The sequence below is a fragment of the Dipodomys spectabilis genome, unplaced genomic scaffold, assembly GCF_019054845.1.
Source record: "Dipodomys spectabilis isolate Male_0828 unplaced genomic scaffold, ASM1905484v1 ptg000119l, whole genome shotgun sequence".
NCBI lineage: Eukaryota > Metazoa > Chordata > Mammalia > Rodentia > Heteromyidae > Dipodomys > Dipodomys spectabilis.
In genome coordinates, this window is record NW_024870796.1 from 379,617 (window position 1) to 403,063 (window position 23,447).

The 23,447-nt window shown below is 38.4% G+C and overlaps 1 protein-coding gene across 2 annotated transcripts in view; it reads right to left on the reverse strand.

Moving 5' to 3' along the window:
• Cnot6 (CCR4-NOT transcription complex subunit 6) overlaps window positions 1–23,447 on the reverse strand; it is a 38,080-nt gene that overhangs the window by 12,541 nt on the left and 2,092 nt on the right. The window contains exons 2-9 of one of the 2 annotated variants that reach the window (XM_042688811.1): window positions 15,559–15,672; window positions 12,976–13,162; window positions 9,715–9,800; window positions 4,140–4,229; window positions 3,973–4,041; window positions 2,368–2,525; window positions 1,462–1,616; window positions 705–859 (exon numbers count right to left, since the gene is read on the reverse strand). In XM_042688811.1, coding sequence (XP_042544745.1) covers window positions 705–859; window positions 1,462–1,616; window positions 2,368–2,525; window positions 3,973–4,041; window positions 4,140–4,229; window positions 9,715–9,800; window positions 12,976–13,162; window positions 15,559–15,670 — 1,012 coding nt within the window. In that variant the 5' untranslated portion in view covers window positions 15,671–15,672. Of the gene's footprint in view, window positions 1–704; window positions 860–1,461; window positions 1,617–2,367; window positions 2,526–3,972; window positions 4,042–4,124; window positions 4,230–9,714; window positions 9,801–12,975; window positions 13,163–15,558; window positions 15,673–23,447 lie in introns of both variants that reach the window. The other variant, XM_042688810.1, reaches the window with a different exon arrangement.

A 23,447-nucleotide genomic window follows, 5' to 3' on the forward strand; every position in this document is an offset into this window, starting at 1 on the left:
TTAGAGAAAATAAGTAAAACTTGCCCGTGAGCCCACAGATTCTTACAGTCTGAAAGCAATAGTCTAAGAATAAAAAAGGGCCCTAAAATTGCCCTAATCATATCCCACAAAATCACTGAATTTGATGTACAACAAACTTGAGAAAAAATGAATATCTAAACTTCTGGTTGGTATTTCTCAGCAATGGGAGATTCACTGCTTTACACAGCCCAATGTATGTGTGTGAAACAAGGCTTTTTAGATGTCCTTCTGTAGTATCCCCAGATCCAACTGTTCAAGTGACAGTTTCCATTTTCAACATGAAAGTCACTCTAAACATACTTTCGATTTGGATTAAAAGCAATTATTAAAGTATATCAAGAGAAATGAAGCTTAGAGAAACTATCCTTGTTGGCAAGAAATCATGGAAGTGTATGGTAAATCTATTCCTAAGCAGTTATTTTAATTAATATTGACTTCACCATTTTTTTAATATGATGAATTCCAGAGAACAAAAATATTTTTCAAGAGGTTTAACACTTTTCTGGGGAACACTTTCTCATCTTTGTGACAGAGAAAGAGATAGTTTTTGGGAAAAGAAATTCTGAGTTTCTTCAGGTGTTAAGCCAAGACCATTAAGTAATGAAATTACTGTTTTTTAAGATGTCTAAGCAGAACTATTAAATTTAGAAGGTCAACTTTACAGAGGTGAAAGGATCACTCACATGACATTTCAATCAACTCCTTTCGAAGTTCTAGCAATATTGCAACTCCAATGTTATCTTTTGTCATGACTCTATTCAGCATAGCTTCAGACCCTTCTGAATTTGCCATTGCTAGCTGATTAAATTCAACAGTATGTTTCTGAACCAAAGTAAATCTAAAACAAACACAAACACAAACATACACACAAAGAATTGAGAATATCAAGCTTTATAGGAAATATTTTTCTCCCCAAATTCCCTGACATAAATAAATGGCATTAAATCTTATTATGGAAAACTTTCACAGTTAGCAGTAAGCTTCCCACACATTCACTTCAAGTTTTTTCACACTATTACTGAAACAAGTAAGACCTTGGAAAACCTTTACAATCTCATACAGTACAGTCAGTCATCCTGTTTAGATTTCACGTTGGACTATCTCGGCTTGAGATTGAAAAAATCTTTTTTTTTTTCTTCCCAAAGTACAGATTTAAGAATCCTACTGTTGCAGCAGGAATGTTAACTACATTGTATTTCAATTAACATTTGGAGTTAAAGACCTAATAAACACCTGAAGAAACAACAGCATTTAAAGCTCGTCTCCAAAACAAGGTTATTTCTGATCATTAAAAGCAATAACTCCTTATGCCAATAGTACTATATCTTAATAATACTAAGCACGTCGTTCTCTTATTTGCTAATTTCCACACCCTTCGCCTCCCCCCCACCATGTAAATGCTGAGAACATTTTCCTTTTTAAAAAACAAGGTAAGCTTACTTTTCTGTCTTGAAGAATATTGCACAGCCATCAACATGTTTTCTTTCTTGTTCTGACATTGTCCTAGCTCGTGATTTAGGACTAAAGAACCCATTATAGCCACGTTCTTTCAGTTCTACCAGGAAAAAATTATAATACTGTTCCGTTTCAACCTCCTGAAAAATTATAAACAGCAAATAACTTCACAAAATAGAATTTATGAGTGTTACACATTAATTCTGTTATGTTCACTCAATTTTCCTACGCATTAACCCTATACTTTCAGTTTGAAAGCCTGAAATCACCTTTTTCAAAGAACAGCACACAGATTAAAGAATGTTTAACATATTTTCCATTTAACTTATCTAAAATAAATTGGAACAACTTAATGACACCAGCTGCCAACATCAGTTTTTAGTCATGTAGTATAATAAATGAAGACACAGACTTCTATGCACAGACTTCTACCAGTAGACATGTTGGAAAAAGAATCACACCATAAGGAAGGAGCTTATTACACACTATGGATCAGAGGAAAAAGTCATTTGACCAAGATTATTTAAGATATGGGAGCTGGACCCAGAAGCCAGTTACTGATAAGGGCCAATACTTTTCCCACTATGTCCTAATTAGTAATATTGCTAGTCATGCAAAATTTCATCTAGGAAGTGGACATAATTTCACTAACTTTGTTGTTGCTCAATTAAAAAATAGTGACCAGGAATATTTGGGGAAGGTGAATATTTATCTGTATTTGGCAGCACAATACTACAAAATGAACAGGGTGTTTGCGGGAAAACCCAGTATTTTGAAAACTGCTGAAAGTAGGACTTAAAATGTCTGTGTGATATATTCCAGTATACCTGCACCTTGCTTTATCAATGCTGGGAGATTTTTGAAATTTAAACATTCTTCTCTATGACTTACCTGAAGACTTATAATATCAGCATTGCAGCTGAAGATTTCTTGAATAATGGCCTTTTTCCTGTAGTCCCAATTTAGTGCCCATGATGGACAGTAGCCGTATAACTGCCGGGTCGCATATTTATCACAAAGAACATTATAGCACATGACAGAAAACAAGGCTGTAGGAAAGATAACTTTACTTATTCACACACTTGGTAAAAAAATAAATAAATAAAAGCCAATAATTAATTCCAGCAATAATTACAACTTAAATGTTTAAGTCTGGCTTTAACCACTCAACCTATACTCACTGAAAACCTAGACATGGAAGAAATAAAGCAAGATGGACAATGAAAAGACACATGAGGACAAGTTAGAAGATAATGTACTTGTTGCCTGCTGCACAAGTATGCATATGAAGTTTAGAAGCAAAAAGAATAAGACCTTGAGTCTTTCAACCTCTAAATCCAAGACTTCTATGCCACCAGTTACTAATATAAGATACGGAAACTTGACAAGTTTAATAGACATGGTTAGCTTTCTTCTACAGAGCCACTATAGGTGTAACTTGGAAGATAATAAAGTTTAGCCCAATACTATCATAATAAACTAGTTTTTTGGCTTCTCAGTGTGTGTGTGTGTGTCTGTGTGAATATAATCTATATTCTATAATCTATTAAGTGTGTAACTGCACTGTCTTTTTTAAAGTACTCTACTATGAAAGTCTATTGCTAGAAAAATTCAAAGAATTATCTATAGAAATCAGACTGACTTGACAGAAGTGCCACAAACCTTCCATTGTAAAAAAACCAAAAAAGTTAACAGTATTTATATAAAACACAGCCAGGCCAGGTCAATGAAATGGGGTATGACTGTATTGCTAATTCATGCAGAAGAAAGAAGTGTCACAGACCAATTCTTGTTACATGTGACACAGACAGGAACTCTAATGCTGTCTTTTCTAAAATTCAGATTAAAAGGAGATTATATACATCATTAATTCAATTTCGTCTCTAGCTATATTATAATTTTATAGACTTGGAACATATTAGGACATGGAAATTTCCAAAACAGAAATGTCTTAGTATATGACAGCTGAATTTCAGGTGAGTAGTCTCTGTTGGTGTAAGGCTGTGCCCTGGAGGATTAGTAACACTGTACCTGAACTCTACTCAGGCCAGGAGCACAATCAAGCGTCTCCAGACATTGCTAAATGTCCTGGGGAAAAGAAAACTGCTCCAGTTTAAGAAACACTACTAGCACATGACAGAGCACATGACTTTATATAACAGAGAGTATACAGAGCAAGAAAGCAAGAATTAACTCCTTTTTTTTCCCCCCCTTTGGTGCCAGTATTGGAGCTTGAACTCATGGCCTCATGTTTTCCTTTGGCTTTTTTGCTCAGATGGTGCGCTACCAATTCCATCTTTTTGGTGGTTAACTGGAGATGAGTTGCATAGATTTATCTGCCTGGGCTGGCTTTAAAGGATAATTCTAGTATTATTACCTAACAAAATCAAGCATTCTACTTTAACATTACTAATAATCGGAATGAAATATGCCAACAATACTATTAGGCTTAAAATAAACAGGTAAAAATAAAGAGTTAAATATAAGACTACCAACCAGTTGGCCTTGTTCTGTCTGGTTCTTGTAACATAATCCAAGATCTTGGAGGTGGTTGTTCTGTTGAAACTGGTTGAAAATAGAAAACATAAAATTAAGCAATGTTCTTTCATGTCTTCCTAATTAAAAGATTTAAACAAACAAACACTTACTTCTTTTTGCAGTACCTGACAAATTATCAAGCAAGTAATTCAGTAGCCTTCTTGTTCCATCTGGTTCCTGATAGAGGTTCAATATATCCTGGGTAAGTGGATTTCCTACAAATATTTTTTAAATAGATAAACCAAGATCAGTACAAAAACACTTAATTGAAAAATATAACAAAGTTATCAGATTATCTATAAGGCTATTACACTCACCAAAAATGTACAAACTACAGAAAATTTTCGTTTCTCAGTTTTTATATAGAAAATTACAATTTATATCACAGGAGGAAGAGGATGACAGAAGGAGTGACTCAGATCAAGAACTGGATACACAGACATGGACATGTTAAGATGTAACCCACTTTATAAAGAAAATACTGTATTAAAACCTGTTGTACAACTACTTAAAGACAGTATTAATAAAAAAGAAAATACCATGTTCTCTAGAAGTACTCACTAATTATTAAAGGATTTTGTCAATCTAAATACATTCTAATAGTGCATTATATATAACCTTGCCTCACCAAAACTTTGAGTAACAAATGCTTAAGAAAGATCAAACTTGGGGGGGGGGGGGGGGCGGCGCACTGCGCAGGGAGGATTGGGTGGGGGAGGATGGGATGGGAAGAGGAAACAAAGAAGGAGGCTACAATGCTTGATAAGAAATGTACTCATTATCTTGCCCAAGTAATAGTAACTCCTCTGTACAGTATTTTCACAATAAAAAAAGAAAAAGATCAAACTTGAATGAAACTAGATTGAGAACAGAAGGTTGGGAAGAGGAATTAAAGGAGGGAAAGACAGCAATCAATACAATGAAAGGTATGAAGCAAGATTCAACAATGCCATAAAGCTAACAGAAAAACATTACAATGACAAAATTCTAAGTTATGCACCCAGATTGTGTGTGTATGTGTGCATGTGTGCGCGCACCTGTGATTGAACTCAGGGCCAGGGTGCTGTCCCTGAGCTTTTTTGCTTAAGACTAGCTCTCTACCACTTGAACCACAGCTCCACTTCAAGCCTTTTGGTGATGAATTGTAGATAAGCATCTCACAGACTTTCCGGCCTGGAATGACTTTTTTTTTTCCTCCCAGGGCTGAGGACCGAACCCAGGGCCTTGCGCACGCCAGGTGGGCGCCCTTCCACTGGGCTAAACCCCAACCCCCTGGAATGACTTTTAACCACAGTCTTCAGATATCACCTCCTGAGTAGCTAGGCTTACAGGAGTGAACAACCAGTTACCAGCTCACTTAAGATTTTTTTTTAAACTAACAGACCTAACAAGATAGCAGATTTGATTTAGTTGACTAAGGAAGAGGAAAATGGGCCATTTTTGTAAATTCAACAACTGTTTTATGAGTGCTAAAAACAAAAGCAAATATAGTAACTTACATGAATTTTCAAGAATCTCAAAAACCAGGAAGATGTTTTATGTACAAATGAGGAATAACAGTACAATGCAGTGTTCAACCAGTCAAGTTGATGTTCCACTTAAAAAAAAAAAAGTAGATAAAATTCTAGCCAAGTGCAGGTGGCTCATGCCTATCATCCTACCTACTTAGGAGGCTGAGAACTGAGGATCATGGCTCAAAGCCAGCCCCGAAAGGAAAGTCTGTGAGACTCTTATCACCAATTAACCCCCAGAAAACCGGAAGTGGCGCTGTGGCTCAAGTGGTAGTGCTGAGCGACAGTGCCCAGGCCCAGATTTCAAGCCCCATGACCCCCAACTCCCACCAAAAAAAAAAATCTATAGGTAGGTAAAATGTTAAAGGTCTTAATTATACTAACCAAAGAAAAATGAAAAGATAACTAAGAATGATGCTTTTTTCATTCTCTTATGAAAGGCAAGACAAAAAAGCAGAATGAACTAGATAAGGTGGCTCATACTTGTAATTTTAGCTACTAAGGAGGCAGAGATCATTAGGACTGAAGGTCAAGGCCAGCCCAAACAAAGTTTATGAGCTCCTGTCTTACTTAACCTATTATCTCAGCTATTTTTAAGTAGGAAGATGACAATCCAGGTGGACGTGGGTAAAAATGAGGCCTTATTAAAAAACTAATCAAATCAATAAAGGTTAGGGGACATGGCTCAGTGGTAGAACAGCTGCCTACTAAGCGCAAGCCCCTAAGCAGTGGCACTTATTCTGGAAAAACAATGACTCATGTTCATGCACAGGATGTTTAGCAGCTTAACTTGTAATATCCACAAACTGGAAGCAACCCAGATTTTATTCCAAAGGTGAATGGTTAAACAAAACATGAGACTGTTACACCATGAAACACTAATCATCAGTATAAATGAACTATTGATACACACACCAACCTAGCTAGACAACACTTAAAGAATTAATCAGTTAAAAAACAAAAACAAAAAAGCACAAAGGAACATGCAAGAACTCCATGACTCCTTTAAAAGGCAAATCTATAAATCATAAGTATACAAAAAGTGGTGCTAGCTAAAGGCATAGGGAAGATATTCAATAAACTAACAGCAGAAAATTTCCCACATCTTTTTTTTTTTGGGGGGGGGGGCTTAACTGTATTTTTTTTGTCTTTTCTTTTTTTTAGGTACTGGGGATCGAACCCAGGACGTTGCACTTGCTAGGCAAGCACTTTGCCACTGAGCTACATCCCAGCCCAAATTTCCCACATCTTAAGAAAGAGATGCCCATTCAAGTACAGGAGATCTTTAGGACTCCAAGTAGGACCAGAATAGAAACATTACATGGCGTATTATAGTTAAAATATTAAGTACAGACAAGAAGAAAAACAATGAAAGCTTCAAGAAGGGTCAAGTAATCTAAAAAGGGAAGGCCATGAGAACAGTAGATTTCTCAACAGAAACATTAGAGCAAAGAAAGCCTGAAATGATATATTTTAAGTGCTGAAAGAAAATAACTGCCAACCTAGATTACTCAACTCTCTTTCATTAATTCAATGAGAAATAAAAACCTTCCATGATAAAAGCTAAAGCAATTATGACCAGCACTGCAGAAGATAATCAAAGGAAGCTAAGTCTGCACACAGAAGAGTATTAACCTAAACCCAAACATATAAGACAAAATACTTCTCACTTAAGAAAACAAAGAGCAGAAAAGAATCAAACACTAAAGTAACAAGGAAATGGCAAGAATTACAACATACTTCTCATATTAACCAATCAATTAATTTTCTCAATTCTCCATCCAAACTACGAAATGGTAAACTGGAGTAAAAACCAAGGCTGGACCATCTGTTGAATATAAAAAATGGATCTCACAAAAACAAATACTATCTTAGGTTGAAAGTCTGGGAAAATATTTTTTAAGTGTATAGACCCTTAAAACAGGCACGAGCACCTGCACTTGTATCTGACAAAATAGACTTTAAACCCAAAATAGTTGAGGAGACAAAAAAAAGTTCACATTATACTGATAAATGGAAGGATCTATCCAGAGGAAATAAGAACTGCTAAGTACATGGGTAGTATTACTACATCCAACTTCATTAAATAAACACTACTACACTCAAAAATACAGACAGCCCTTAACAATAATGAGAGACTTCAATACCTTAATCTCACCAATAGGTAGGTAATCTTTTGGATAGCAAAAGAAACCATTACCAGAAGCAAAAAACACCCACAAAATAAGAGAAAATCTTTGCCAGCTATTCAACAGAAAAAGATATTAGAATATACATAGGGCTCAAAATTCTAAACATGGTAAAAGATCAAATTATATACATACCTACATATACATGCATACACAAATATGAAAACAGTATAATGAAAAAGAGGGAGGAATAATGGAAATGAAATGGAAGGTGAACTTTCCTAAGTTCACTGGATGTTTATATGAAACTATCACAATGAAATCTCATATTAATATATGCTAATTCAAAATAAATTTACATTAAATTTTAAGTCACCTCAAAAGGTAACACACAATAGGATTCCATTTGCAAAATTATGTATGAAGAGAATAAATCAGCAGCTGTCAGAAGGGGGAGCAGAGGAAGAAACAAAGTCTCAACACTGTAACAAAGCAACATGAAGGATCCTTTGATGATGGAAATGTTATGTGACAATTATATCTAAATATGGGGTACAATATAATGTTTCATTTTATGAACTTTCCTATGCCTTTAGCTAGCACCACTTTTTGTATGGTTATGATTTATAGATGCTGGATTTCTTGCATGCTCCTTTGTGCTTTTTTGCTTTTTTTTTGTGGGGGGGGGGGGGGGTGTCTGGTCGTGGGGCCTAAACTCAGCCTGGGCGCTGTCCTTCAGCTCTTCAGCTCAAGGCTAGCGCTCTACCACTTGAGCCACAGTGCCACTTCCGGCTTTTTTCTTTCTGCTTATGTGGTGCTGAGGAATCGAACCCAGGGCCTCATGCATGCAAGGCAAGCGCTCTACCACTGAGCCACCTTCCCAGCCCTGCTTTTGTTTTTAACTCTAATTCTTTAAGTGTTGTCTAGCTAGGTTGGTGTATCAATAGTATCATTGTGGTATGATCCAATCAGGCTATTTAACAGACCCACTACAAATACTATTTCCTTGTGGTAAGAATACTTAAAATCAGGGCTGGGAAAGTGGCTCAGTGGTAGAGCGCTTGCCTTGCATGCCTGAGGCCCTGGGTTCGATTCCTCAGCACCACATAAGCAGAAAGAAAAAAGCCGGAAGTGGAGCTGTGGCTCAAGTGGTAGAGCGCTAGCCTTGAGCTGAAGAGCTGAGGGACAGCGCCCAGGCCCAGAGTTCAGGCTCCACGACCAGACCCCCCCCCCCCCCAAAAAAAAGAATACTTAAAATCAATTCTTTTGTTCAATATGCTACTAATAACCATTATTACCATGCTGTTCAGTAGCCAGCAGACCTAGTCCTCCAACTTAAATGCAGCACCCCACCTATAGTGTCTGGCAGCCACCATTACACTCTTCAATAAATCTGATGTGTCTACATTAATGTATCAGTGACACTGTATTTTTCCCTGTGCCTGGTTTACTTGATAAAATGTACCACTGTATTTTCTGCTTGTGAGAATGCACTACAGTTTAAAAGATGTGGCCATTAAGCGAAACTGTATAATGAGCACAAAGATCATTTTGTACTACTGGTCACAAGTGCAGGTAAATCCCAAAATAAAAAGTTTAAAAGTGGGGGCTGGGAATGTGGCTTAGTGGTAGAGTGCTTGCCTAGCATGCACAAAGCCCTGGGTTCGATTTCTCAGCATCAACCACATAAGCAGAAAAGGCCAGAAGTGGCTCCATGACTCAAGTGGTGCTAACCTTCAGGAAAAGAAGCTCAGGGACAGTCCAGGCTCTGTGTTCAAGCCCCAGCCCCAGCCCCAAACCAATCCTCTCCCCTCCCCCCAAAAAAGCAATCTTAGGCTAGAACAAAAAGAAAAAGAAAAGAGAAGAAAAAACTAACACTAGTAGATATTCTGTATCTTAACCATCAAATGAGAAACACTTTGGGATGTATCTAAGAAACTGATGAGGCCTGGAAAAAAGTGAGCCAGCAAAAAAAAAATTTCCCTGATGAAAGTATTCTCTTATCTCTTTAGATTCAAAGACATATAAAACTGTAAAAAACATAAAAACAGAAGTTATACCTGTCAGGCCTAGTGTTTGCAACTGAAACAGTTTTCCCAGCTCAAAAGGTAGAACTCGTAACTGGTTGTCATTTAAACGGAGCTCCCTGTTGAGAGAAAAATTACAGAACTCAGAGGCATATTAACCTTAACACTTAAAATCAACATATATTAGGAAAATAAGTACCTAAGAACTGCAAAATTTTATATTACAATATCTAGTCTTGTGTTTATCTATATTTAATAATTTAAAAAAAAGAACTGCCAAGCACCAATCTTTGTAAAATACAGGGAAAAAAATTACATAAACAAAACACAAGCTCCTATTTTTTATTTTTATTACCAGTCCTGGGGCTTGAACTCAGGGTCTGGGTGCTGTCCTTCATCTTTTGTGCTAACGATCTACCACTTGAGCCAGAGCTCTACTTCCAGCTTTTCTGGTAGTTAACTGGAGATTAAGAATCTCACAAAGTTCCCTGCCCAGACTGGCTTTGAACTGTCACCCTCAAATCTCAGCCTTGAGGAGCTAGGACTACAGGTCTGTGAGGCCACCAGTGCCTGGCACAAGCTCCTACTTTTAAAAATTGTTGGGGTTGGCTCATAACCTCACTCATGTAACTGTAACCCTCTGTATAGTAGCTTTACAATAAAAAAAAAAAAAAAAAAAATTGTTGGGGTTGGAAGTATAACTTGAGTGGTAGGGTACCTGCCAAAGGGCATAAAGCATCAGATAGTGAGTTTCAGTCCTAGTCTCAGACAAAACAAAAACCAAAAAAAACTGTTTCACCTATTATTTATCCCACTGCAGAATAGTTTTGTAAACTGGTACAAGACCACAGCAAGGAACACTGGTCTAGTCTATGTGTAGTCTACTATATAAATTTAAGAAAATTAGTCTAGGAAGGTGGCTCAGTAGTAGAGTGCTTGCCTTGCATGCATGAGGCCCTGGGTTCAATTCCTCAGCACCACATAAGCAGAAAAAGCCACAAGTGCACTGTGGCTCAAGCGGTAAAGCGCTAGCCTTGAGCTGAAGAGCTGAGGGACAGTGCCCAGAGTTCAGGACCCACGACCAACAACACCAAAAAAAAAGATATGATAAAACAACCTAACATAAATTGTTAGAAGAGAACTAGAATGACCAATGAAGTTTAATAAACTTTTCTAGACATATTTCATTCAGAAATAACAGCAGCTGTGTTAACTACTAATAACTTTTCTGTTCAATCAGGCTTTGAACTGTGGATCCTCAGACCTCAGCTTCCTGAATAGCTAGGATTATAGGCCTCAGCCACCAGCACCCTGTATTGTTATTTATCAAACATTATCAAACCTTTAAGAGAACTATTTCTATAATCTGTTTTCTTGAAATTTAAATGGACCTTGCTTTCTTCTTAGTAACTTTAAGTCCCTGATGCCATAAACTGAACTGAGAAAGTATTTCCGAGTGATTCCTGTTTATTTTCAAATACATTATATAGAAAAAGCCCAGTAAGTCAATTTGTTTCATAAAAAAATGGTCATACTCAGATAGGCACGGATGGCTCACACCTATAATCCTAGCTATACAGAAGGCTGAGACATGAGGATCGTGGTTCAAAGCCAGCCCAAGCAGAAAAGTCCCTATAAGACTTATCTCCAATTAATCACTCAAAAACCAAAATGATGCTGTGGCTCAAAGTGGTAGAGAGCTAGCCTGAGTGAAAGAGCTCAGGGACAGAGCCCAGTTCCTGAGTTCAAGCCCTAGGACTGACAAAGAGTCATATTCATGAATTAAGCCCAGAAAAATGTCAAACGGCTAGATTTGGAATAATAGAGGCAAAGGAACTTCCACAAGATCCTTTTATTCCTGTTTTACTAGAAGGCAGCAGAAAAGCCAGAGAACCACAATAAAAAAGTGGTATAGTATAACGCCTGTTTTCACTGTATTTGATTCTGGTGCCCTGCAACTTGTATATACATTTTTCTAATTTGGGGAGGGGAAGAAAAAAACAAAATGCTTAAATAGGGATACAGGTTGACCCATTGTAACAATGAGATGTACAAGACACTCTGTTAAAAACGATCTTTACAGCTTCAGCTAGGAAGTTGTAAGGAGGTGGGGGATTGGGATGGTTGGGGAAAAACAAAGGCCCGGGGGTAACAATGCTCAATAGGAAATGTACTCATTATCTTACTCATGTAACTGTAACCCCTCTGTACATTGTCTTTACAATAAAATAGATAAATGTGTGTGTGTGTGTGTGTGTGTGTGTGTGTGTGTGTGTGGTAAATTAGATTAACCTAACAGTTGGAGAGAGTGTGTGTGTGTGTGTGTGTGTGTGTGTGTGTGTGTGTGTGTGTGTGTGTGTGTGTGTGTGTGTGTGTGTGTGTGTGTGTGTGGTAAATTAGATTAACCTAACAGTTGGAATTTGTCTTTATATTTAACTTGAGCAGATCTAATTACCATGATAAAAATGTAATACTTGTTAAAATACCTTATGTTCCAGGCAGGGTACAAGTAGCTTTTTTTTCATCTCAGATATCCCTAACTTCTAACTAAGAGGCTTCCTTAATGTCACAGAACTTATAGACAAGAAAAATCAAGATTCTAATCCAAACTCTGTGTGCCTAATTCCTTGTACCATACTACAGATCTCCAAATTCAAGAACTAATTCTAGCTTTATGTTAAAAAAATTACCCATACAAGCTCTAGGATAGTAGAAAGATCCCTCCAACTGACAAGGGCTTCCTGGCCCCACTGTTAAGAATGTATGGAGCCAGATATGGGTGGCTCACCCTGTAATCCCAGGTACTCAAGACACTGAGATCTGAGGATCTCACTGAGGATCCTAGTTCAAAGCCAGCCAGGCAGGAAAGTCTAAGATTCTTACTTCCAATTAACCACAAGGAAAACCAGAAGTGGTGCTGCAGCTTAAAGTGGTAAAGAGAAAAAAAAAAAAAAGAGCTCATAGATAGCACCCAGGCTCTGAGTTCAAGCCCCATGACTACCAACAACAACAAAAACAAAAGAATGTATGATACTCCAACTGTCTGTCACAGATGAGTATAAGGCATAACACTAGTGCCTGATAGTTGTTTTCCCCTACTTTGTCCACAAATTTTCATGTAATGGATTTAATTATTAGTCAACATTCAACACAAAACTTTCAATAAAATATATAACTATGTTTCCTTTCCTTCAAATACCATCAAAAAGAGTCTTCTTTCCTAATAAAGCTAATGATATACTTTCTTTTCTTTTAAGGGCATATAATTCCTATATAATAACTGAATCTGCATACCTGAGTGATACCATGTTTCCGAGTTCTGCCGGTAAACTACGGATTTGATTACAAGACAGGTCCAGATACACCAGATTGTGAAGCTTGGCAATGTCTGAAGGAATGCGGGACAGGGAATTGTCACTCAGATGCAAAGCTGTCAAGTGAGTCAGTGACCACAAAGATGAGCTTAAGCTTCTTACATTTCCTGTAACGGGAGAAAAAAAAGATTATATAGTGGTCTCTATGATAATTTGGTCTGTGAATTAAGATTTAGATGTCATGATTAGTAACATAACCAGAAGTATAAGAAAGGTTCACAGAGGAATCTAAACTGTTCTAGAACAACTCTACTTAGCAGATTGAAACAAAAATTTAAAGTATAACAGCACTTCAAAGACTGTATTTTTACAAGCACAAAGAATGTATCCTTTAAAATGACCTCAATTTATCATACAAACAGAATATGAATAATTTCTACTAATGATCCATCTAATATTTAAACATGACTGATTTAAATTCATGTGAAACAAAATAAAATTCCAGTGTCTCAGAGGCTGTTTTTATCTATACTTTGATGTTAAAAAGAAAAAAAGAATTCTGACTAAAAATGAAAAGGGAAACAAGGTATTCTCAGGTGAATTTTAAGACTAGAGCACCCAAGTATCCATGACCAAGAATCGTGTAAGAGGGGAAGGGGGTGGGAAAAATACAGTCATGAAATTCAATTCATATCCTACAAAATTAAGACAACTGAGGAAAGAAATGGGGTTGGATGAGAATGAAGAAATGGTTGATACTGATCAAGATGCATGGTATTAATAAACTGGGTGAATGGCAACTCCTTTGCACACTACAAATAATAAAACTACTAATAATTAAAAAAAGAATCATGTAAGCAAAATCTGTACTGTCCAGAAATATTTGCTATCAAATTATAACTATATAATCAAGTAAAAGAAGAGACAGAATTCAGGTAGAATAACATGACAGTATCTTTGAATGCAATAATAAATTTGTACTTTGTCATTTCTTGATTAAGAAGTCAATAGTTTCAACAATGTAAACTTTTTCTGTAATCGCCTTAATGGTTCAGGATCTAATCTGAAAGAAAAATGAGCAAGCACATGTAATAGAAAAAGCAACTTTTAAGAACTGATTATCATCTAGTGGCTTGAAAGCTACTTTAAGACTTACTTCTAATTTAGATGAAATAAATACCTTTTAACTCATAAGGCACTGGGTCTTTTTAGTAGTACAAATTAATCCTTGACTTATGGCTGCTCTAGTCTAAGGGAAGTTAAGATCAAGCCTCAAAAGAATGAAAATGTTTTCCAGTAACTTAACTGCATCCTATAACAACACTCAAAATCAAATCCCTTTGTACAATACTTAAAGATAAAATGACATCCCAGCTATTCCAAAGGCAGAGATGAGGATGGAAGAACAAGGCCAGCCAGAGTAAAGAGACACTCAGACCTTGAGGCTGGCTCCAGCGTCAGCATGAGATTCTATCTTTCAAAACAAAAGTGCAAGCACTCTAGAAATCAAGAGTGAAAAGGAGACACTCCTATGACTAGTAATCTGTACCAGGGCCGCAGAGAAGGGCATTTATGTTTACCTAGGGATAGGTGAAAGGACAGTATTTGTTTTGTACTTTTCAGAAGTCAAGAATTAGGACAAACAGAAAGAAGGAAGGTGGATGCATAATAAGCCAACACTGACAAGAAATTTCTTCAGCACTGGTTGCCGTGAGAAGTAAAAATGACTCTTCACCAACTCTAGAACATTTTAGATTGCATTCCTACTAGCAGGGCTGCTTGCTGAGCAAGAATAGTCCTAGTAAGTCTAGGAGTTCATTTTTTGGGGGGTGAGGGGTGGGGGTGGCGGTTGTGGGCTTGAACTCTGAGCTTGGGCACTGTCTCTGAGCTCTTCAGCTCAAGGTGAGTGCTCTACCATTTGAGCCACAGGGCCACTCTGGTTTTCTGGTGGTTAATTGGGGAGATAAGAGTCTCATGGACTTTCCTGCCCGGGCTGACTTTGAACCATGATCCTCAGATCTCAGCCTCCTGAGTAGCTAGGATTACAGGCATGAGCCACCGGCACCTGACAGAGTTCATATATTTATTTGGTACATCTAAACTGTATTCAAGATAGAAGAGAATTTGAGATCTGTTTGAAGTTCTCAAGATTTAATTTCTGAATTACTAATGTCCTCAGAGGTGCAGACTAAAAAGGAAACAAATAAGAAAAAAGAATCTATCCTCAAACATACAGAAAAGTCACTTCTTGCCCCACTGGAAGTCTTAATATTTGAAAATGCAGAAGCATAATTTTATTTAATCAAAGAATGGGTAATTTTCACTTCATCTCTGGCATTATTTTTCCCATTTTATAAATGGACACTGATACTAAGAGAAAAAACAAAGAATGGGTTTTGAATTTTGACTCAAAACCATGTTCTTTCCACCAAGTCTTCCTGTCTTTAAGGAAAATGAACACTTGTGAAATATGATCAGTTTCTTTCATGTATTGCCACAGGAAACTTATTTTCCTACCATAGCTTTCAGTCCCATACCATAAATTCATGCTTGCATGTCTTACCACTTATTTCAAGCTCTGCCCAATGTGATTTCTTTCCATTTGCTGCTTCCTCAGAGGACATAATTGTGTACATCCTCCGAGGGTCAGGTGGCTCGTATTTTTCTTTGGGCATGCCTGTGAGATGAAGAAAAGAACCCAGTAAGTATTCTGAAGAAGCAATAAATAAAAGGTAACATCTTTTTAAAGCAGGTATCTATTTATAATTTCTAAATACTACTTCCCACAAAATAAGAAACTCAAGAGTTCCTTGGAAAAAGTCGAGTTTATTTTAGTTCAACTGTGATCATTCATGGGATGTTCAGTTTGTCTTATACTTGGCCAACAGTACCCTGTTAAGCTAGGGAATGATATATTAAACCTACATGTTTGCACTTATAACAGAAATTAGAAATATAGGCTTTCATGACCATCCTAGGAAAGTCAGGGGTGTGAAACAAAAACACAAACCTAAACACAATGAGTTAAATAAAAACTATCCTGAAGCACTGAAATTATGGGTAGTCAGACTGAGTATCATTAGTGGAGAAAAGGCAATAGGGGATGAACATTCAGGAATCTACTCTCAACTCCAGAAGAGTCTCTGTGTGTGTGTGGGCAAGAGAGGGGGAGGGAGAGGGAGAAAAAGGGGGGGGGGAGAGTGTATGTGTGTGTGTGGTCTGTCTATGGTGTAGTGAGGGGATTGCAGACAGGATTTCATCAGAATCTGATGAAAAAAAAGACAAGAAAAATAAAGGAAGCAGACCAGAATGAAGATACTCATAACAACCAAGGGTAGAAAGATATACTCTCAATCCTTAGCCGAGTACATTAGGAGCTCCTTAAGTGAAGCCCTAAGTACCCTATATTTTAACAACCTCTAGTTACAAGGGAAGCAGAGTTACTGAAATCAGACTTAATGAAAGGAGGTAACAGCTTCTAGTCTACTTTTTGTGCCAAGAATGAAACTTACACTCAACCACAATCTGGAAAGCAACAAATGTCTGGGTTCTCCCATGATAAAAAAGATTTCAAACTACAAAATTGTAAACACCAAAGCTAAAATCCGCAATGATAACTGATATCTACCCAAGAAAGCATGCGCGGTGACCTCTCCCTACCTCTACAAGCAAAAGAACAGACCCATCATAAAGAAAAAACGTATCCTTTTGTCTTCTCTACTCTTACACTTAACACTTCTACAACCTGGCATGTGAAGGTTTCTCCCCCACACAACGAGCAATTGTCCAGTAATTCAGTCCAATTCTGGCACTGCCTACCTGGAGTTACAGATTCTTCAGTTTAATGTCTTGGTCCCACAATACAGACCCAACTTCAGATACCAATCACAAATAGAAGGCTGTCACTTAAAACTACTGACCAACGTCCAGTTATGAATGGGATTCCCTTTACTCCCTCCTTTGGTCCAACTAAAATGTTTCAAGAGAAACATTTTACAAGTTCACTAGTTTATTATACAAGAGTATTACAAAGGATACAAATAAACAGCCAGAAAAAGAGATATCATAGGGATACGGGAGAAGAGTTCCCCTCCCCAGGCAAGCAATCCTCACAGCAGCGTCTAGTTCATCAACTCTTATTGCTCAACAGGTTACACTACTGTTGCTGTTTGTAGTGGTGGAGATGGACCCAGCGGCTTGTATATGCTAGGCAAGCACTATTACTACATTACATCCCCAGCTCTTTTCTTACACAGGTTGGTCTCTAGCTCTTGCTAGGATTACAGGCATAACCACTGGTGCCCGGCTTAGCTCTCTTCTCTTTCTTACTGGTCTTTAAACTGGGCTGAACTTTTCAAACCTCTGATCATCAGGTGAACAACCCTTCCTGCTATTTAGGGAACCGACCATCTGAAGTCATCTCATTAGCATAAGGTAATATAAGGGACTAATATAGTATATCAAGGTAAGATAAAGGAGAACTAATGTATCAGACAGTCACTTGCAGAGGACACAGCCGCCTCCACCATGAGCCAATTCCTGCAACAAGCCCAGTAAGCAATGGATTTTGTTTCAAATCAGCCTGGAGGACACTTCCCCTTTGCCTCAGTCTCCTTGGGTGGTCCACCACAGCACACATATCCCAGACTACAATCCCATGCCATTCCCAATAAACCCTGCTTTGGAGCAGTTGTTCCCAACTTTAGACTGACCATATATTTTATGTAAGTCTTACAGCTACAAAATATTATTTAGACAAGTGTGAAAGAGTACTCTTTGGTCAAGTGTAAGGCAAATCAAAGGACTCTTTCAGACAAGCAATTACTATGAAATATACAACCTACATACTTTGTCCTAATTAAGTACAATACAACAGTACTGTTTGAGATAAGAAGGGGAGGCAACCTAGATATAAATAAAAATAAAAACATCTTATTAAGTTTCTGTCCAGCTATTCATACTATGGAAATCACATGGCTGTGAAGTTAAGTAAGGCACTGGCATCACATCGATTTATTTCACATTGTAAAATTAAGCAAATAAACACTTAATAGTTGGGAACCAGTATTTTCTGTGTAAGAGAATGCTTATGAATCAAGGAAATTAAAAACACTAAGTTGATTTAAGAATATGAATAATGCCAGGCACTGGTGGCTCAGGCCTGTAATCCTAGCTACTCCAGAGGCTGAGATTTAAAGATTACAGTTGGAAGCCAGCCTGGGCAGAAAGTTCATGAGACTCTTATCTCCAATTAACCACCAAAAGCCAGAAGTGGAGCTGTGGCTCAAGATTGCTAGCCTTGAGCTGGGAACAGTACCCAGTTCCTGAGTTCAAGCCCCAAGATCAGCATACATGTGCCCATGCATGTACATGTACACGTACACACACACACACACACACACACACACACACACACACACACACACACACCAATATACTGGGCTAGGTAGGCTGGCATGACTTAAATCACTCCTGCTCAGGGTAGAGAAGTATATGGTTAGGGTAGCCTGGGCAACAAGTCAAGGAAACCTCATCTTAAAAACAAAGCCAAGGTGCTGGGAAGGTGACTCAGTGGTAGAGTGTTTGCCTTGCATGCATGAGACCCTGGGTTTGATTCCTCAGCATCACATAAACAGAAAAAGCCACAAGTGGCACTGTGGCTCAAGTGGTAGAGCGCTAGCCTTGAGCTGACGAGCTGAGGGACAGTGCCCAGGCCTAGAGTTCAGGTCCCATGACTACCTCCCCCCCAAAAAAAAGCCAAGCATGGTTATTCATGTCTGTAATCCTATCTATTCCAGAGGGAAAAGGAGGATCAAAGTCTGAGACCAACCCAAGAAAAAGCACAAAACCGTGCCTGAGCTGGGTCTAGTAGTTCACACCTATAATCCTAGCTACACAGGAAGCTAAGATCTGAGGATCATAGTTTGAGCCAGCCCAGACAGGAAAGTCCATGAGACTCTTACCTCCAATTAACAACCAGAAAACCAGAAGTGGAGCAGTGGATCTAAGTGGTAGGGCACTAGCCTAAACCACAAAAGCTCAGGGATAGTGGCCCAGGCCTGAGTTCAAGTCCCACAAGCACAAGCACCAGCACCAGCACCAACACCAGCACCATCACCATCACCAAAAACACTAAAGTAAATGGGCTGGCTGAAGCTCAAATGATAGAACACTTACTTACCAAGTGCAAAGCCATGAGTTCAAAACAAAGTGCCAAATACAAAAATAGTATCAACAGGGGCTGGGAAGGTGGCTCAGCGGTAGAGCGCTTGCCTTGCATGCATGAGGCCCTGGGTTCGATTCCTAAGCACTACATAAGCAAAACGAAAAAAACCGGAAGTGGCGCTGTGGCTCAAGTGGTAGAGCGCTAGCCTTGAGCTGAAGAGCTGAGGGACAGCGCTCAGGCCCAGAGTTCAGGCCCCACGACTGGACCCCCCCCCCAAAAAAAAATATAGTATCAATATAAACTATTTTATTTCTAATTATCCACTGATGATTCCCAAAATGTTACCCTTAAACCTCAACTGCTAATATGGTAGCTTCCCCTTAACTGTGGAGAATATATTCCAAGAGCTCCCCAGTAGATGCATGAAACTGTGAATACAACTGAGCTCTTTACAGTTTGGAGCTTCTACATATGAAGTGGCTGAAACTTCCAATTTGTGATAGCACAGATTTCTTTCTCCTTCTTCATATCATGTGAAAAATTCATTTGTACCCTAGATCTCAGCAAATTCTGCGTAAGATTTTTTTCTTTCCTTTGAGAACTTTCACCTTTTCACTCTGAAGCATTTCATGATGTCTCTTTGACATATCCAATTTGCCAGCACCACAGTTCTTGTGTTCCAGGGACTAGATAAAATAAGGGTTAAACACCAGCACTGTGATGCCACAACAAGCTGACAGTGCTAATGGGCAGCCAGCATATACAGTGTGGAAACACTGAATAAAGGCATGATTCACTTCCTGAGTGTGGGACGGCACAAGAATTCATGCTACTCAAGATGGTGTGCATATTTAGAACCTTGACTTGAAGATTTGCCTTCTGGTGAACACAGGGGTTATTTTTTTTCCAGCTAAGTTCTATAGGCTACCTAAGCCTAAGTTCTCAAACATGAACTTTCATGGGTACTATTTTAGGACTTCCATTGTTTTCAACAACAACTGGACTACACATACCATAAATCTATATTAAAACCAGTTTCCCTCACTATCTCATTATCTAAAATGTGACTTTGATTTTTACATGTAGGGTCTCCACTCAATTCTCCACAGTAATAACTGTTTCTCCATTAAAAAAAAATCAGGGGCTGGCAATGTGGCTTAGTGGAAGAGTGCTTGCCTTGCATGCATGAAGCCTTGGGTTCAATTCCTCAGTACCACATGAACAGAAAAAGCCGGAAATGGTGCTCTGGTTCAAGTGGTAGAGCCCTAGCCTTGAACACAGAGAGGCTCAGCGACAACACCCAGGCCCTAAGTTCAAGCCCCAGGACTAACAAAAACAAAACAAAAAAACCTCCTTTTATGTGTGTGTGGGGGGGGGGGGTCCTCTCCTTGCTCTAGGAAAAAGGCATAAACCTGAAGCTTACCAAACATGATCCTTTAAATCTGGGCAGGATACAACTTTTTAAGTTCCTCTCAAGTCACTCTTGCTGTTCCAGGAACATCTCACCATTGGCCTTACCCCAACACTTGACACCTCAGCAAACTCACTGCTCCTTCTGTGGAAAATGACTCTCCTTCCTAGTTTGGCAGCTACGATTCAGTGATACTTTTTGCAAACTGGCACCATACTCTCCCCTAAATTTAATCCTTCTCTGCTCTTCCAAAGCAACTGAAATTAAGCAGTGCATATTAAGCCTATGTTCTTACTACATGTAGGTAGCAACTAAGTAGAGTCATCTTAAGTCGAGTCATCTTAAGAGTTCTGAGTCCAGGCACCAGGGCCATCATATGATAGAACTAACATGGTAACTTGAGTTACCAAGAAAATACAAATGTCAGCCATTTGAGCAAGGTAAACCAAGCCCAAAGGGCCAAGTATTGTGTTTTTGCTCACTGTGGGAACTAGACCTAAAAGAAACTTGTTTGTATATATGAAGACATAAATATAGAGAAAATATGATTGTAACTGATGGTATAAGAGAAAAAGGGAGAGAAAATAAGGGAGAATGAATAGCATCAAAATATACGGTATCTATATGACTTAAGAAAACTCACTGAGGGGCTGGGAAGGTGGCTCAGTGGTAGAGCGCTTGCCTTGCATGCCTGAGGCCCTGGGTTCAATTCCTAAGCACCACATAAGTAAAAAGAAAAAAGCCAGAAGTGACGCTGTGGCTCAAGTGGTAGAGCACTAGCCTTGAGCTGAAGAGCTGAGGGACAGCGCCCAGCCTAGAGTTCAGGCCCATGACCGGACCCAAAAAAAAAAAGAAAACTCACTGAAAGCTTTTATTTTTATTTTTTTGCCCATCCTGGGGCTTGAACTCAGGGCCTGGACTCTGTCCCTGAGCCTCTCTGTGCTCAAGGCTAGTGCTCTACTGCCTGAGCCACAGCACCACTTCCAGCTTTTTTTATGTGGTTCTGAGGAACTGAACCCAGGGCTTCATGAGTGCTAAGCAAGCACTCTACCACTAAGCCACCTTCCCAGCCCCGCCGAAAGCTTTTAAATAGGGGGCAGGGAAGATGGGGAGAGCCATAGTGAGGAACAATGAGACTAGAATACAATACATAGCATTGTAAAATTTCATGTCTAACTAATATACACTAAAAAGTGACAAATTAGTAAAACAGGCTCTGCTAGAGGGGCAGGTACAGAGGGGGAATGAAGGGTCAATGAAGCTAAATATGGTTGAAGTAATTTATAATGATAACAATATAACTGTTGACACTTTTAAAAGGGGTATAGGGGACAAAGGAGTAACAGAAGGGTAATCGTATGAAAATGTCATACTGAAAGTCCCTTGTACAACAAATATATGTAAATAAATGTTTAAATATATACAGAGATGAAGAAGGGATAAGAAGGGTAAAATTAAGGCAGCCTAAATAAGCCCCCTCCTGTTCCTCTTAACTCCTTCAAATACCAAACTCTGGTGCGTCCCATTGTATGCTAATGCATATGTGCTAAATGTACAGTGTGATTACAACTTAATGTATTCAATACTGAACTACATACAGTATTCCATCACATTTCATTTCAAGATGGTTACCTCTAAAGTGAGTAGCAGCTAAAGTTAAAGGAAAAAGTACATCAGTAAAAGATTCTGCAGATACTAAGGGACTTGAGGATTAAACTGGAGTTTCCTAGATAATACATTAAGTTCTAGTCAGAACAAGTGAATACAGCATTGTAGACCCATAAATCCAAGTCTATGCTTCATTGAAACAAACATTCTTAGCTGGACCTGTGTGGACTTTTTTCAAAGTAAGAAATACTTTAAACAAAGCTTTCTAACCAGTGGACTTTGTACTTGGGAACCGGTTACAAATGTAGCACTAACCCCTCATCTCTCATATCCCAAAGATCACAAGTATATGCTGCCTTAGTCACTTATTCCAATATACTTTACACATATTATCCTCTTCTGCTGTACTTTGATATGAAAAGTGAATGTTTTAAAGATTATGTAACTCAAGGTTATGGGGGGAAATGGGAGGAGACAATGATGGAAGGGGTGATATTGGCCAAGAAGCACTGTGCTCATAACCTGACTTTTCTGGAATTGTAACCCCTTTGTACAACTACTAAATAATGAAAAATATACACATTAATCAAGGTGTATATTTACAAACTACAAGTACTGTTGGTGAATCTCTACAATGTCTTTATTTGGAGTCAAGGCCAAGTTCTGTATATTCAAAAGAAATAGCCTGAATTGCAAACAAGATTTAATAAATCTGAAGCTGCCTATAAATTAGGCAATTAAAAGCAGCTTCCAGGCTATATCAGCACTGATCAAGGCACAATGTGAAATTACAGGAGGACTGCCTTTCAGGGGGAATGTTTAGTTTCACAGGAAAGTGTATGTCTTTTCTTACATACTTTTGTCCATTTCAGTAGGTATCTTTGTTCAACTACTGAGGAAAGACCTCATAGATCTACCTTAAATGGAAGAAGACCCTGTTCAAACAAATCTGTGGCAATTACTTCACACTTCCATGTACACTTGCCAGCAGCAGACAAAACCTGATCCTTCCCCTCAAATTATCTTGGGCAAGACACTTTCATCTTTCTAGGTCTCCTGTGCAGCTGTTCAAATGTTTTGTTTCAAGTAAGATGGAAGCAAACATTTGTCTAAAGATGCACAATTTTTACAATGAATTATTCCAAAAGGCAATCACGTTCTGAAGACTGTGACAACTGTCTAAACAATTTTAAAGTCTTCAGCACCTTTTGATCAATGCTCTTATCAGCCTCTAAAACTGTTTTGGAATGGTGGTAAATTCTAGTAG